Genomic DNA, 13322 nt, shown 5'->3' with positions numbered 1-13322 from the left:
TAGACTATTAATCAAATCACCCTTGATTGAGATTAGGGCATTAAATCTTTAAAATATTAAAGATATAGTGTTTATTAAATTTTTAATGGTTCAAAATTTTCATGGAAATATACGCCCTGGTTTGCATAGTTCGGATAAAAAATAATGTTAGGATTCATAAGCATGAAGGTGATCAAGGCTCTTGAAGCTAGACTATTGTCAAATTTTAGATTGCAACAAGATAAAGATGAGTTTAAAATTTTAAACTTGGATATGCTTTTATTTGAATTATAATTCAAATTAGGATATATTTTAATTGGAACTATTTTTAAAATTAGAGCTTATCCAGTTTTTGATTAGTGATAAAGTTTTCTTTTCTTTTTTGATTTGTTGAAGAATGGATAAGATCTTATTCTTGTTATATTTTAATTGTTTAAAGACTTATTTTCTTGCAGAGAAGTCAATCTGAAAATCACTATCTTCTAATTGTTTTTCTTTCTCCTCTTAAAAAAACCAGACTTGTGGAAAGTTGTAGGTGGTGACGAAGATAGTAGGTTCAAGTCCTGTAGCAAATACTGAAGCTAGAACTCATCCTATTTAACCCCTCTATTCCCTATTTGCATTGCATTGCTTTTCTGCAATTAAGATTACGTAATTAAACTTTCCCCGAGTAATTAAGAATATAAATAAGAGGACTGATGCAGCAAAAGTATTAGGGTAGGACATAATCGGTTATATTATTTTGTTGCACCTAACTTGGTTAGGCTTTTCTTTTTCATTCTTGCTGAACAATCAACTAGAGTATTTATGTAAATTAGTATATAATCTTAACATTTTTTTGCTTGCAGCTTTTTGAGATGGGGTTAGAGCTTTCACTGGCACGCTTAAAAGCTTTAGCAAAATATGCTTTTGGGATGGGATTGACCCAGGTCTGATGTTTATGCATACTTTTTAACTACCATTTATTTTTATAGTACATACATTTTCTTGAAGACTACCTTTCTCATAAAATGGCAAAGTATGTTTAAGATTGTAAATTACCATGTGAAAGTTGCGTGGCATCACATTTGATTTATAAAAATTAAAGCCGACTTTATCATCAGGCTTAAGCTTTTCAAAAGCTTGCCATATGACAATTTAGATTTGTGCGGTAAATGTGCTAGGGAAAGTGCCATGCTGCACATGCACCTTCATCATGACTTCAGTTCGGAGACAGTAAAATTGCATAACAGTTTATTCATGTCATTGATGGTTGTGGTGCTTTTATTTTGTACGAAACAACACAACACAATACTTCCATTCAGGTTTTACTTGAATAATTTTTAGCGCTTTCTCTATTCTTCCCTTAAAATGTGCCATGCCTCCAAAAATGGACGCCAGCAATTAGTCAGAGCATATGCTTTATTTGTTATTACAGAATTTGATGGCACACAGAAATAGATTTGGATAATCCTCTTCTTGAATTTAAATTTTGTACTTTTAAAGTCTTGGGGGGCAGCAGTCCAGACTAATTAGTTGTCTTACAATGGATTGGGTCAAGCAATACCTTAAAGTTAAGCCCAACTATAATTGAATCGGATATCATCTTAACTTTTTTATGAGTCAAGTCCAAGCCCAATCAAATGCTGCTTTTAAAATGATCTAAACAAAAAGATACATATAAAACTAAATTAAAATACAAATTGCTTACCGAGTGACATAACTAGCCACTTATTCTATAGTATTAGGGAAATATGAGCAACCAAACTGGAAGAAGTTTCTATGTACGTTCTTTTGTATACTTAAAAATATGACGAAGTTCTAGATTTGATAGGTTCTTTAAATTATAATCTTGTATATGTACCATTATATGTGCATTATATAATTTCAGTTTCAGGCACAACTCAAAAATTGATTTGATATGTTTGTTACCTGACCTTTGGGTAGGTCCTACACTGCTCAAGAACTGATGGTGATTGAATGTTAGAATCATCACTCAATTTGTAATTTGAGGCCAATCCACTTCAAACATGAATTATAATCATGTTGATCTCCATATGTAATTCACCAGTCAATCCAAGCGAATGCAACAAAAATATGGTCAAACAAACATAATTTTACTATAAATTAGCTCAAAGTGCCCAATTTACATTTAAAGAATGTGGAATTTGCTCATTTCATGAACTAGATCATCTCAATGCGTTCGTAATTTCAAAAAAGTCTAAAAACGCCTTATGTCTTGCTCAACTTTTGACATCAGGAGACAATCTACATATGCTAGAGGAAATTTCAGGGAGATTTCGCCCATACACACACACACATATATGTGTGTGTGTGTATAGGACAAAATGGAGAAAAAGAATTCATGTAGCCGACCCCACGTAGTGGGATAAAGGCTTGATGTTGTTGTTGTTGTTGTTGTTGTGTGTGTGTGTGTATATATATATATATATATATTATGGTTGCCTGCAAGTGCTGACAAGGTGGCTGGGTACATATGATTAATGGGGATAGTCTCCCAGTCCCCTAAATTGAAAATATGGTTTTATAAAAGCATACATTTCTCTCCTCTATTTCTCTTCTTCCATACTGAATTTCCCACACAACTCCTAAAAACTTGTGTCAATTAATTTTTTTAGCTTATCTTATGCTCTATGCCTACCTCTCCATCCCCCGCTCGCTATTGAACACCTCACCACAACAATTAAGAGATGAGAGAGGAACTTTTGGCACAATTGGGGCATTTTTGTGTACATTTTAGGTGATTTTGTGCACAAGGCATCCTATAATACCCCTAAACATCTTTTTATGGTGTGATGAGATGGATTTCATTGCCCCATTCACCATACTCTAAATGCTTTCATTGGCGTAGCAGGATGACACACTTGTGCTACCCCCTCATTGGAGGGTGGGGATGGGATTGAAGGGCTATAAAAATTTACTTGAATTTCAGATAAAAAAATGAGGAGAGTGTGATCGCAAATTGCTCGGTAAAATATGAACGGGAACAAAAGTTTACAATAAAAATTCCTAATTAAATGTGGAAATATGATTATATATATATATATATATTGCAATCCTTATAGAAGCATTATCAAAATGTACTAAAATTTTTGAAGAAAAAATGGTGATGACATGGACACAAAATGCCTGATAAAATGTAAATATGAATATAAGTATAGGAACAAAAAAATGTTTTATAAAATATGCAAATATTGAAAAAAATTCATATTGCATGAATTTTGTGGAAAACTTGTTGCCAACAAAGGTGTGGACATTAGGGAACTCGCGGATAAAAATGTACAAAATAGTGCATGAAGAAGCATTTTAAATTGCACACCATAAAGCATGCTGAGTAGTGCTTCAAAAATGTGTTACACGGCTTATTATAAAGCATGTGAGGTGATGCATGGAACAATGTGTTGAAAGTTGGGTTGAGGTGAATTTAAAAATGTGCAAAACACTATATCACGATTTGTGCAACAACACGCGCTTGTATCTGATCGAGAGATGATTATGCTCTAATGCTGAGATTGGTGGAGGGTTTATTAAATTCTTCTTCCCTTTCAATCAGACAAAGGAAGCTAGGTTTTGAGGCCTTTATAGAGTTTATGGGGAGAGAAATGGGGCTTGGCAATTCTTAAGGAAAGAAACAAGTGCAAAATTAAACATAAGATATCTTGAAAGGAACAAGAATTCCACATATGAAATTTGGTGCAATCAGTGTACATAACGTATAGCAATGGAGGAAGAATCAATCAACCATCAATGGCTTCATCAAGTAATTTATTCTTCAATGAATAACCTTGAAGCCTGTATAATTATTCCTATTTTAAAAGAGAAGTAAACCCTAATTTAAGGATGATATCATCCTTATGCTTATTATATTTAAAATTTTAAAAAAATGGCCTAAATTGATGAGGGATCTAGAAATACTTGAGACTTGTTCAAGTTAGCTATTTCGTTGTCTAGTTTGTCTGCTTATGAATTTCTTATAAAACTAGTCTTATCTAGGCTAAATTGGCCGAATGTTCGATCAATACTTGTTTTTTTTTATTTACAATATCATTTTGATGTTTTTATGATCCAAAATCTAGTGAAAAAAAGTTTTCTATTTGATAGGCCTAGGCACATTCCTTTTATCCATATTACATATATTGTAATATAGGCAAAAAAAATTACTTTTTTTTTAAATGATAATATTGAGATAAATTTCTGACAAAATTATGATGGATTTAGATTTGATATTAATATATGAATTTTGAAGATTGTTAGGATGTCAAATGATTAGAGGCAAACTTATTTTGATACCAATATTTAAACGAGATATTTAAGATTGTCCTAATTATAGTGAAATCTAACTTATAAGCCGTGCAATGAATCTATGGAAGAGGTTAAAAGAACATAGACTTAGAAGAATTAAGTGGGTTTTGGATAATCAATTTAGTTCATTCCAAGAAGATCTATTGAAATAATTTTGTGCGAGAATAATTAATGAAAAAGTATAGAGAGTAGAGAAAAGATATTCATAGATTTTTATTAATCTTGGAGAAGACATGATCAAGTATCATGAGAATTAATTTGTTGCGCATTAAGGGAAAATGAAATATGTTAAAAGTATATTAAAGTTATTAAAAATATCTATAATAAAGCATTGAGTAATAGAAATAGTTATGGAGTGGCAACAAAGTTTTTAATTAAAATTGAGGATTATATCAATGACCAACATTATTCCTATATGTATTTGTCTCTGTAATGAAATTGTTACAAAGGATATTCAAAGAGAAATGCCATGGTGTATGCTTTTTTTAAATGATAGTTTTAGTCAATGAGTTTCATTTGGTGAAAAGAGTGGAAAGTTAGAATAATGTGGGAACAATTTAGAAGATGATGACTTAGAAATAGTTGAACAAAAATTGGGTCTATGATATTTAATTTTATTGGTGTGATGTTATCAAATCATTCAATATTATTAGAAGATGTTGTGATACAAAGGCGTGATAGATTCATGTTTTTTGGATCTGTTATGCTAAAGAATAATGATGTAGATGAGGATATAAATTTTAAGATTATGTTTGGCTGGTTAAAAGAGAGAAGTGATAGGACTTGACCACAAAAAATTAGCGAACAAATAGTAAATTTCAGCAAATCAACAAATTTTTATGATAAGAAAAGAAATACGAAGAAGCCAGGTACAATGGTCCTCTTTCGAGAGGAGGGCCTTCTCTCCCAAAATCTTGATGCTGTTAGAATCCCTCACAAAAATAGTGGACAATAAATTCTCACACAACTCATCAATAGCATATCTTAAACCCTAGACAAACTCCCCCTTAAATAGCCTAAATACTATAACACAAATAGAACATCAGCATAAACATATTTTAGAAAACTATCCTAAATAATTATGATCTTCTTAAATAACATAAACATTATTTTGGAAACCTTCCTAATTAAAATCTCCATAATTAAATCCTTCATAACATACAATAACCATATTTAGAATCTTCCTAATTCACTCCCAATCAAATCAACCATCTTTCCCTAAACAAACCTTCTTAATTTTCTCTCAATCAAATCAACCCTCTTTCCCTAATCAAATATTCTTAATTCCCTCCCAAGCTTGATCTTCTATGGTAAGTAATTACTCCTTTTTTATCTTCTTTCCTGCCGCCTATTAGACCGGTCCAGCCGGTCCCATTGGGGCCGGTTCACGCGGACAGAGGCGCGATTTCTCTGTCTCGCTTGTAAGCCGATCCAGCAGCAGAAGCCCGTTGAGTAGATTTGGAAGGTTTTTTGAGGTAGTTGGGAGGGAAATTTGAATGTAGGGACTGTTTAGAGATTTCCTTTTTGATTTTATGCATTAAATAGTTTGTTTTCCTAGGATTATGACATCTTGAATTTGGCTGAAATTTGAGATCTCCTAGATTTAGGTTTTCTTTTGGGCTCTAGTGGCATCTAAAGATTTAAGAGAGAAAGATCCTCCTCTCGAATAGAGGATCAATTGTATCTTAGTATTTTTCATTTCCCTTTCATCAAATAATACATATTATCTACTGTTTTGGTGATTTGGTGTGGATTTTTGTGGAGAATTCTCGTTGTTTTCCGAAGATTGGCATGTAGTACTTGAGATCTACAAGTGTTTCCTATCAAATTGGTATCAGAGCACGTCGATCGAAGGGGAACCAATGACCGGAAGGAAAGTGAAAGTTTTGGAGAGAGAACTTTGGCAACTCAAAGCAGATTTTAAGGAGAAGATTGCTGATTTTCAAAATCTAATTACATCCGTCAATGAAAGGATGGAGGAAAAGTTCACCGTGGTGGAAGACATGTTGAAGAAATTGCTTGTAGCCAAAACCAAATCGGTGACATCGGAAGCATAGGAAACTATTGGAGGCCATGGAGGAGATGGGAACCCTAACACGTTTAGGGGAAGGGAAAATTCAGAAGTGGAAATCCTGGAGGGAGATGATGGAATGCCTCCTCTAGAACCACTTTCTAGGGAGGAGATGAGCATTAGCTACGCAAGAAGAGGTGATGAATTTGTATGGCGAGGGGATGATTTCGATCGTCAGGATGCTGATTTTGAAAGAAGAAGAGGGAATGAATAGTTTGGGTATTATCACCGGAGGGAAGATTGCGATAATTGGAGAGCATCTCCTCTTCGAGGAATGGGAGATTATGGAGGATTTCGTGGAAACGGGTGTGACCCAACGGTGAGGAAATTGAAGATGTCAATCTTTGAGGGGGAGGATGCGTACGGGTGGATCTATAAAGTAGAAAGATATATTGCCGTCAATGGATTGACAAAGGAAGAGAGACTGACGGCGGCATGCCTTTTTTTGGAAGGGAAGTTTTTTTCTTGGTATTAGTGGAGGGACATACGACGACACATAATGAGTTGGAGAGAGTTCAAGAATTATTTGGTAGAACGTTTTCGAACTGGCAGGGGAGGAGACTTCTGCAAGCGGTTCTTCGCCTTGATACGGGAGGGTTCAGTGACTAAGTACCGCGAGAGATTCGAGTACCTTGCTAGCTGATTGGACCGCCTTCCTGAAACAGTGCTAGAGGAAAATTTCATGAAGGGACCGACACCAGAGATTTGGGCAGCGATTAGAGTAATAAGGCCTCGTGACTTAGGAGAAACTATGGAACTAGCTCAGTTGGTGGAGGATCAGAGGCACCTGGAGAGAAAAACTAGAGACAATAGCTCAGTAGTCTCGTGCAGGATGACCACCATCTTATTGGCATCCAAGGAGTCAACACTAGATACTCTTTGGGGAACATCAAAGGAAAAGACTGCATGAGGAAGATCTAGGGAAAACATCAAGAAGCTCACGGAAACAGAATTACAGGAGAAGATGGCTAAGGAGCTAAGTTTCAGATGTGACGAGAAGTATACTTTGGGGCACAGGTGTAAGGATCAAACTCTTCAGGTTCTTATCGTTTGTGATGACGAGGGAATGGAGGAATGTGTTATCTTTCCACCTTGCGGACAAGGTGGATCTTTGGGAGGGGGGTATTGCTAGACCGGTCCATTGGATCGATGCAGCCGGTCCCATAGGGACCGGTTCACGAGGACAAAGGCGCGATTTCTCCGCCTCGCCTGTACATCGATCCAGCCACAGAGGCCCGCTGAGCAGATTTGGAAGGTTTTTTTTGGGAGTTGGGAGGGAAATTTGAATGTAGGGACTGTTTAGTATTTTCTATTTGATTGTATGCATTAAATAGTTTGTTTTCCTAGGATTATATCATCTTGAATTTGGCTGAAATTTGTGAGATCTCCTAGATTTAGGTTTTCTTTTGGGCTCTTGCTGCGTCTAAAGATTTGGGAGAGAAATATCCTCCTCTCGAAAAGAGCATCAATTGTATCTTGGTATTTTCTATTTCACTTTCATCAAACAATACATATTATCTACTGTTTTCGTGGTTTGGTGTGGATTTTTTTTGGGAATTATCGCGGCTTTCCGAAGATTGACAGGAAATACTTGATATCTACAAGTGTTTCCTATCACCGCCCCCCTAGTGGGGCCCACCGACTTAGCTAGTCTATCAATACTCCATTTCCAAAGAGCCACCTTGTCCTCAAGAAGGATGGGACACTGGTCATGGCTTTCTTCAGATGCTCGAAGGCTTTGCATTGTTGCTTTCCCCCAATTGAAATTGTCCTTCTTCAGCTGCTTCATCTCTACTTCCTTGTTCCTCGATTGGCATCTTGCATCTGCAGCAAAATTAAACATGTGTTGAAGCAAATTCTTATCATCTCCCATTGATCACAATTTCCTCGGCCTCTGACAGTTGAGAAACCATTACTACTAGAGCATTTGGTGACATGCTCACCAGGTCATCAAGTGATGCTAGCATTGATAATCTTGCATTTGGTGACATTTGATACTCGAGAGTGTCCATTCTTTTCTTTTTTGAGGACTAAGATCCTCAGAAATTGCTTTTTGTTTGAACTTAGTAATCTCTTCTTCAAGAGCAGTTCGTATTTGGCTTTGCTTCTCATACTCAATGCGAACTTCATGTATATTCACGATGACCTCAAACTCTTTCAACTTTGTGGTGGCCATGGCACCCTCTTCTGTCTTTCTTGAAGAACCATTTTCTGTCTCTTATTCATAGCTTGAAGTTTATGTCGTTCATACTTGTTTCTCTTTCCTTCCTTCCGTAACTGCAGGAGTTCCTTTTCTCGAGACGCCTTGCACTGCCGAAATTGCTCAGCCTCTTTTTTTAGTCTATGTTTCAATTAAACCTTTTGGGCCATAATTGTTTGAATTTCTTCTTGCAGTCTTTTTGGCTGATTATTTACTTCTCAGTTCATCAGCCTTTCTCTTCATCTCTTCTGCTTATTTCTGCGCCGATGAGGACTCTGCAGACAGCTACTGGAGGGCTGATGTTAGGTCATCAGAAGTTGAGCTTGCCTTTGACTCAGCAAACATGGTCGAATCAAGTTCAGACTTGCATTTTTGAAGCTTCAAATGAAGATTCGCAGCAAGGGTTTTAGTTTCTGCATCCTTAACTTGAAGTTCATAATTCTCCTTCTTCAAAATTTCTAGCTGTAGCTTCAATGACTCCAGCTCACTCCTGAGAGAGGTTTCCTCTACCACTTCTGTAGAAACTCTTTTGCACCATCCAGCTCAGCAGTCACCGTGGAAATAGATTCTATATCTGATGCCCTTGCCTGTTTCATTTGCTTCTGAATTGCATCAATCTGAGCTTCAATCTCCCTTCAATCTCCTCCAGCTTCTTCTTTAGGTCTTCATAAAGTTCAGTATTAAAATCTTTCTTTAAAGAGACCAATTTGGCCTCATTATCTTCTAAGGCCAGCTTGTAAGATTGTCTGTTGGTCTCTTTTTCTGAACGGATTTTGGACTCATCCTGTTTGGCCTATTATGTAGCAACTTTCACATGCACAAGTAACTCCTGCACAGCTGCAATATCCTTAGCAAGTTGCGCGGCCTTCTTTTTATTTACATCAGAAAGCTGCTTTGCTACAAATTTGATGCAATCAAGGTGCTCTGTCCTTTCAATTTATGTTCATTGGCTGCTGGGTTGTCTCTTCGTAGGCCTTATTTTCCTCTGTTTTTCCCTTTGGCAGCTGTCCCTTCTGTTTCTATGCCCATTGGCTGTTGTTTTTTAGGAGTTTTTATTGGCTGTTTTGGAGGTGCATAAATTTCCTGTATTAATTTGCTCTTCTCCTTTATTTTCTTATATATAGAGGTTGTTTTTTTCCTGCAGGATAGTAAGAGTTTGAATGATTTTTGGATTGTAAACATGTGGGTTTTCTCTAGCTTGCAAGCTAGCCCCCTTTCCCCTTCTCCTCTATTATTTTGTCTCGGTCTTCTACCCCTTCTTCTCTCTCCACGGTTCCTGCCCCATCTATATCCTTCTTCTCTAAAATTTTGTAAGCTTTAAGAAAGTAGTTGTGTAAATGTATCAAGTCTAGCATTTGTCAATGAAAAGTGTCTTTAAGTTGTAATCTTTATTGTTATATTTATGTTTTAAGAAGGAAGACCTGAGTCCTTTGCAATCTTGTTTTTTTGTTGCATCATTTTGGTATCAGAGCTTTAGGTTTTTGTGAGTCTTCTTTTCTTTTAAAAAAAAAATAAAAAATAAAAAAATAGAAAGCTAAAGACTCAACAGGTTCATCTATAACCGGTAGAAAAGTCCCTTGCAAATACTAAACCCTAAACCTATTTGTTTCACCCAAAAAAGCATGGTAAAGTTGACTTAGGTAGAGTCAGGTATCAAGTTTACCCAACCCTATTGCCATCCCTGCCACTCTTCGCTTTATTTAGGGCTTGCTAATAACCTAGTTATAGTTCCCATTAAGTGACGCTACTCTTACTGTCCCTCCACCTTTATTCTTCCTTTTAATGATATTTGCAAGGTTTCTGGCCTTGTTTAGAGGCCAGAAATTTGTGTAGAAAGCGTTCTTGGCTTTTCTTGTTTATGAATGCTGCTAGATGGGGCTTGTTAATATCTTGGAAACATTTGCATGGAGAAGGGGCGTTATCAACAGACAAAAGTTCCTTGCTTTTGTCTAGATGCTATTTATTTGTATCAGCCATGTTCTTACGTCTAATTATTACAACATATTATATCAGATTACCGATTGTTCTTCATAAGTTGTATCGCAAAATTTCCATTCAATTACTAATTGCAAGTAACGAAGTTTTTTCAGCTCAAGTCTAAAATAAATTGCAGATTACCGTTTGCTACAAGTCTACCTCCCTCTCTCATTTATCCTCACTCAGTATTTATGGTTATTAATACCTTATAGCTGGTTTATTTTGTAGCAAACTTATGTTACCTGCTTTTGCCTTTTTGAAGGTTGTGTTGTCTACACTTGCTTTTACGGCATTTGAACTTCCACCAAATGGAGCTTTTGGAACAAAGGTTTTGGAATTTCTTTTTCACTCAAGACCTGACCTGGTGAGCTTGCTATCTTGAACTTGGAAAGTTCCTCTGTATGGTATACTTGCTACTAATAAACTTTAACTCATGTATGTCCTCAAATTTATAACTACGTATATTTAAACTAATACCATCGCACCTTTACCAACTTAATTTTACCTATGGCTGTCGCAGAAACTTGCATTAAGCTAAACAAAGCTATGAAACTTTCTCGTCCTTACTTTTTTCAGTTATTAAAGAAATTGTTGACAGTTCATAAAGGGTGATCCTGATGGTTTGAAATTATATTTCGTTGAGGGCTCATATTTCTGAAATTTATAGTAGTGAAATTCTTAACCACCATAAATCCCATGTAGTTGAAATTTTTTGATACAGGTGAACATTAGAAGTGTTGATGAAGCTATTGTTATTGGAGCTGCTCTTTCTTTGTCATCATCCGCATTTGTTCTACAGGTATGCATTCTTATCTACTCAAGTTTTACAAGCTAATTACTAGTTATGATTGCGCTTCTTTTGCTGCATGTGTTGTCTACTGTAACATTGTGCTTCTTTTGCTGCATGTGTTGTGTCTACTGTAACATTGTGCTTCTTTTGCTCCATTTGTTCTTTCTGCATGTGTTGTATATCAAAGCTAGCTCTTCTTTGTGCTTTATCTGTTGCAATAGTTTTTTTGTGTTGAAAATTATGTTTCTAAGAGTACCTCCTTTTGACGGTTAATTTTATCAGACTTCAGTGGCTTTTTGTTAATTTGTGATTCCATTTTAATTTCTATAGTAGCTCACATTTCTCATGCCGTAGAAGAAAAAAAAGGTGTCAATACACGAATGCCTTAAACATCATTAACTGGATAATATCTTTATATCTAAGCTCTAGAGTGCGTAAAAGCGTTCCATGAGTAAAATTAAAAAATATCTTAATAATCTTACTATACAACAATGTCTTTTCCTTTCTAAATAGAATATTTTGTTCTTGAGTTTCATTTTTAAATTCTGCCCAATATGATAACTGGAAACTATAATATTTTTACCTTAGCAGGAGCAATCACTTGATACTTTTTGATAAATTTATCAAAAACTATAATATTTTTATCAATTGTTTATTGATATTCAAATTGCGCAATATGAGGCTCGCCTTGAGGCCCGCCTTTGCGCAATTCCAGTAAAAAACGCCTCGATGCTTACGCCTCGAGTTTTTGTTATGAGGCTTGCGCCTCAACTTGGTTGAGGCCCACCTTAAGGCCCGCCTCGCCTCACTGGCATGAGGCTTATGCCTCACGCTATATATATTAAAACTTACATAAATCTTGAAGTAAATGCCCGACATTGGACTCTATAGGAGAGGAGGAAGATGAGAGAGCAGTTCATCATAATGATGATTCAAATGAAGAACCCCTTAGTGATGACAGTGCTGATGATTTATGAGTTCTTATGTGATATGTCATTGCTATTTATTTTTAGAAATTTGAATTATATGTTAATGAAAATAATATTGGGATTTGGGAAAGATAGAATTTAGAGTTGAATTATATTTCATGTTGTCTTATTATTGAGATATTTTGATTTCACTTCATATCTTATGCTTTTTTATGTTTTATATTATTCTTTCATTAGTATTTAAAAAATTTATCATTTTATGTTTACGCAATTTTTTGATTTTGAGGCTTACGCCTCAAAACGCGTTGAGACTTACGCCTCACCTCACGAATGAAAAACGCCTCAATACCCGAATACGCAATTTTAAACATTGATACGAGGAATACTGCAAGAAATTGTCATCATACGTTCCAACTTTTTAAGTCAATTTTAACTTCAATATTGCAGAATTTTGAGGTTTTACGCACAAAAAAAGAGAAAATTTTCTTCTCAATGAACTAGCCTTTCTTTGATCGATCTTCCAATGAACAATGTGTTTGTTTTGGAGAAATCTCTGATAATCATTACACAGTCCCTTGTTTATTGCCTTTTTAAAATTCTAATTTTACCGTTTATCAAAGTTGCTCACTTGCTCAATGTGCTACTAATTTATCACGTTTCATCAAGTTGTGCTTCTAGCTTCTTGCAGAGAAAGGGGAGCTTCCAACAAGATTTGGTTCAGCAACTCTCGGAATCCTTCTTCTTCAGGTCAGTACTGTTTGCGACACTTTACTTTTTCAACAAAACATTTAATTCCGTACCATCTAGTTGAGGATAACTATGATCCTACTGTGTGAGCTGAGTCTTCGATTCCTTGTCATCAGTTCCAACTTTTGCATATGAACCTCCTTTATTTAGAACTTTTGATGAATAAAAATTAACACCATCTATTTTCTTTTTCAGGATATAGCAGTTGTCCCTCTTCTAGTCATACTTCCTATTCTGGAGAGTCAGGTAACCAAATGGATTCCTGCAACATAATTGTTCTAATTGATCTAAAAGAAAAGTAAATAGTTCCCTTGCATTTCTGTACAT

General features: G+C 35.5%; 1 protein-coding gene across 1 annotated transcript in view; it reads left to right on the top strand.

The window, feature by feature from the left end:
- Window positions 1-13322, top strand: part of LOC110112154 (K(+) efflux antiporter 3, chloroplastic) — a gene marked incomplete at its 5' end in the record, with an annotated part of 39071 nt that overhangs the window by 16672 nt on the left and 9077 nt on the right. The window contains 5 exon segments of the mRNA XM_020844261.2: window positions 828-908; window positions 10792-10893; window positions 11251-11328; window positions 12927-12995; window positions 13191-13241. Coding sequence (XP_020699920.2) covers window positions 828-908; window positions 10792-10893; window positions 11251-11328; window positions 12927-12995; window positions 13191-13241 — 381 coding nt within the window.

The sequence above is a fragment of the Dendrobium catenatum genome, unplaced genomic scaffold (assembly GCF_001605985.2).
Source record: "Dendrobium catenatum unplaced genomic scaffold, ASM160598v2 fragScaff_scaffold_989, whole genome shotgun sequence".
Lineage (NCBI taxonomy): Eukaryota > Viridiplantae > Streptophyta > Magnoliopsida > Asparagales > Orchidaceae > Dendrobium > Dendrobium catenatum.
Note: the sequence above shows the minus strand (reverse complement) of the source record. Positions and strands in the feature narration are given on the sequence as shown.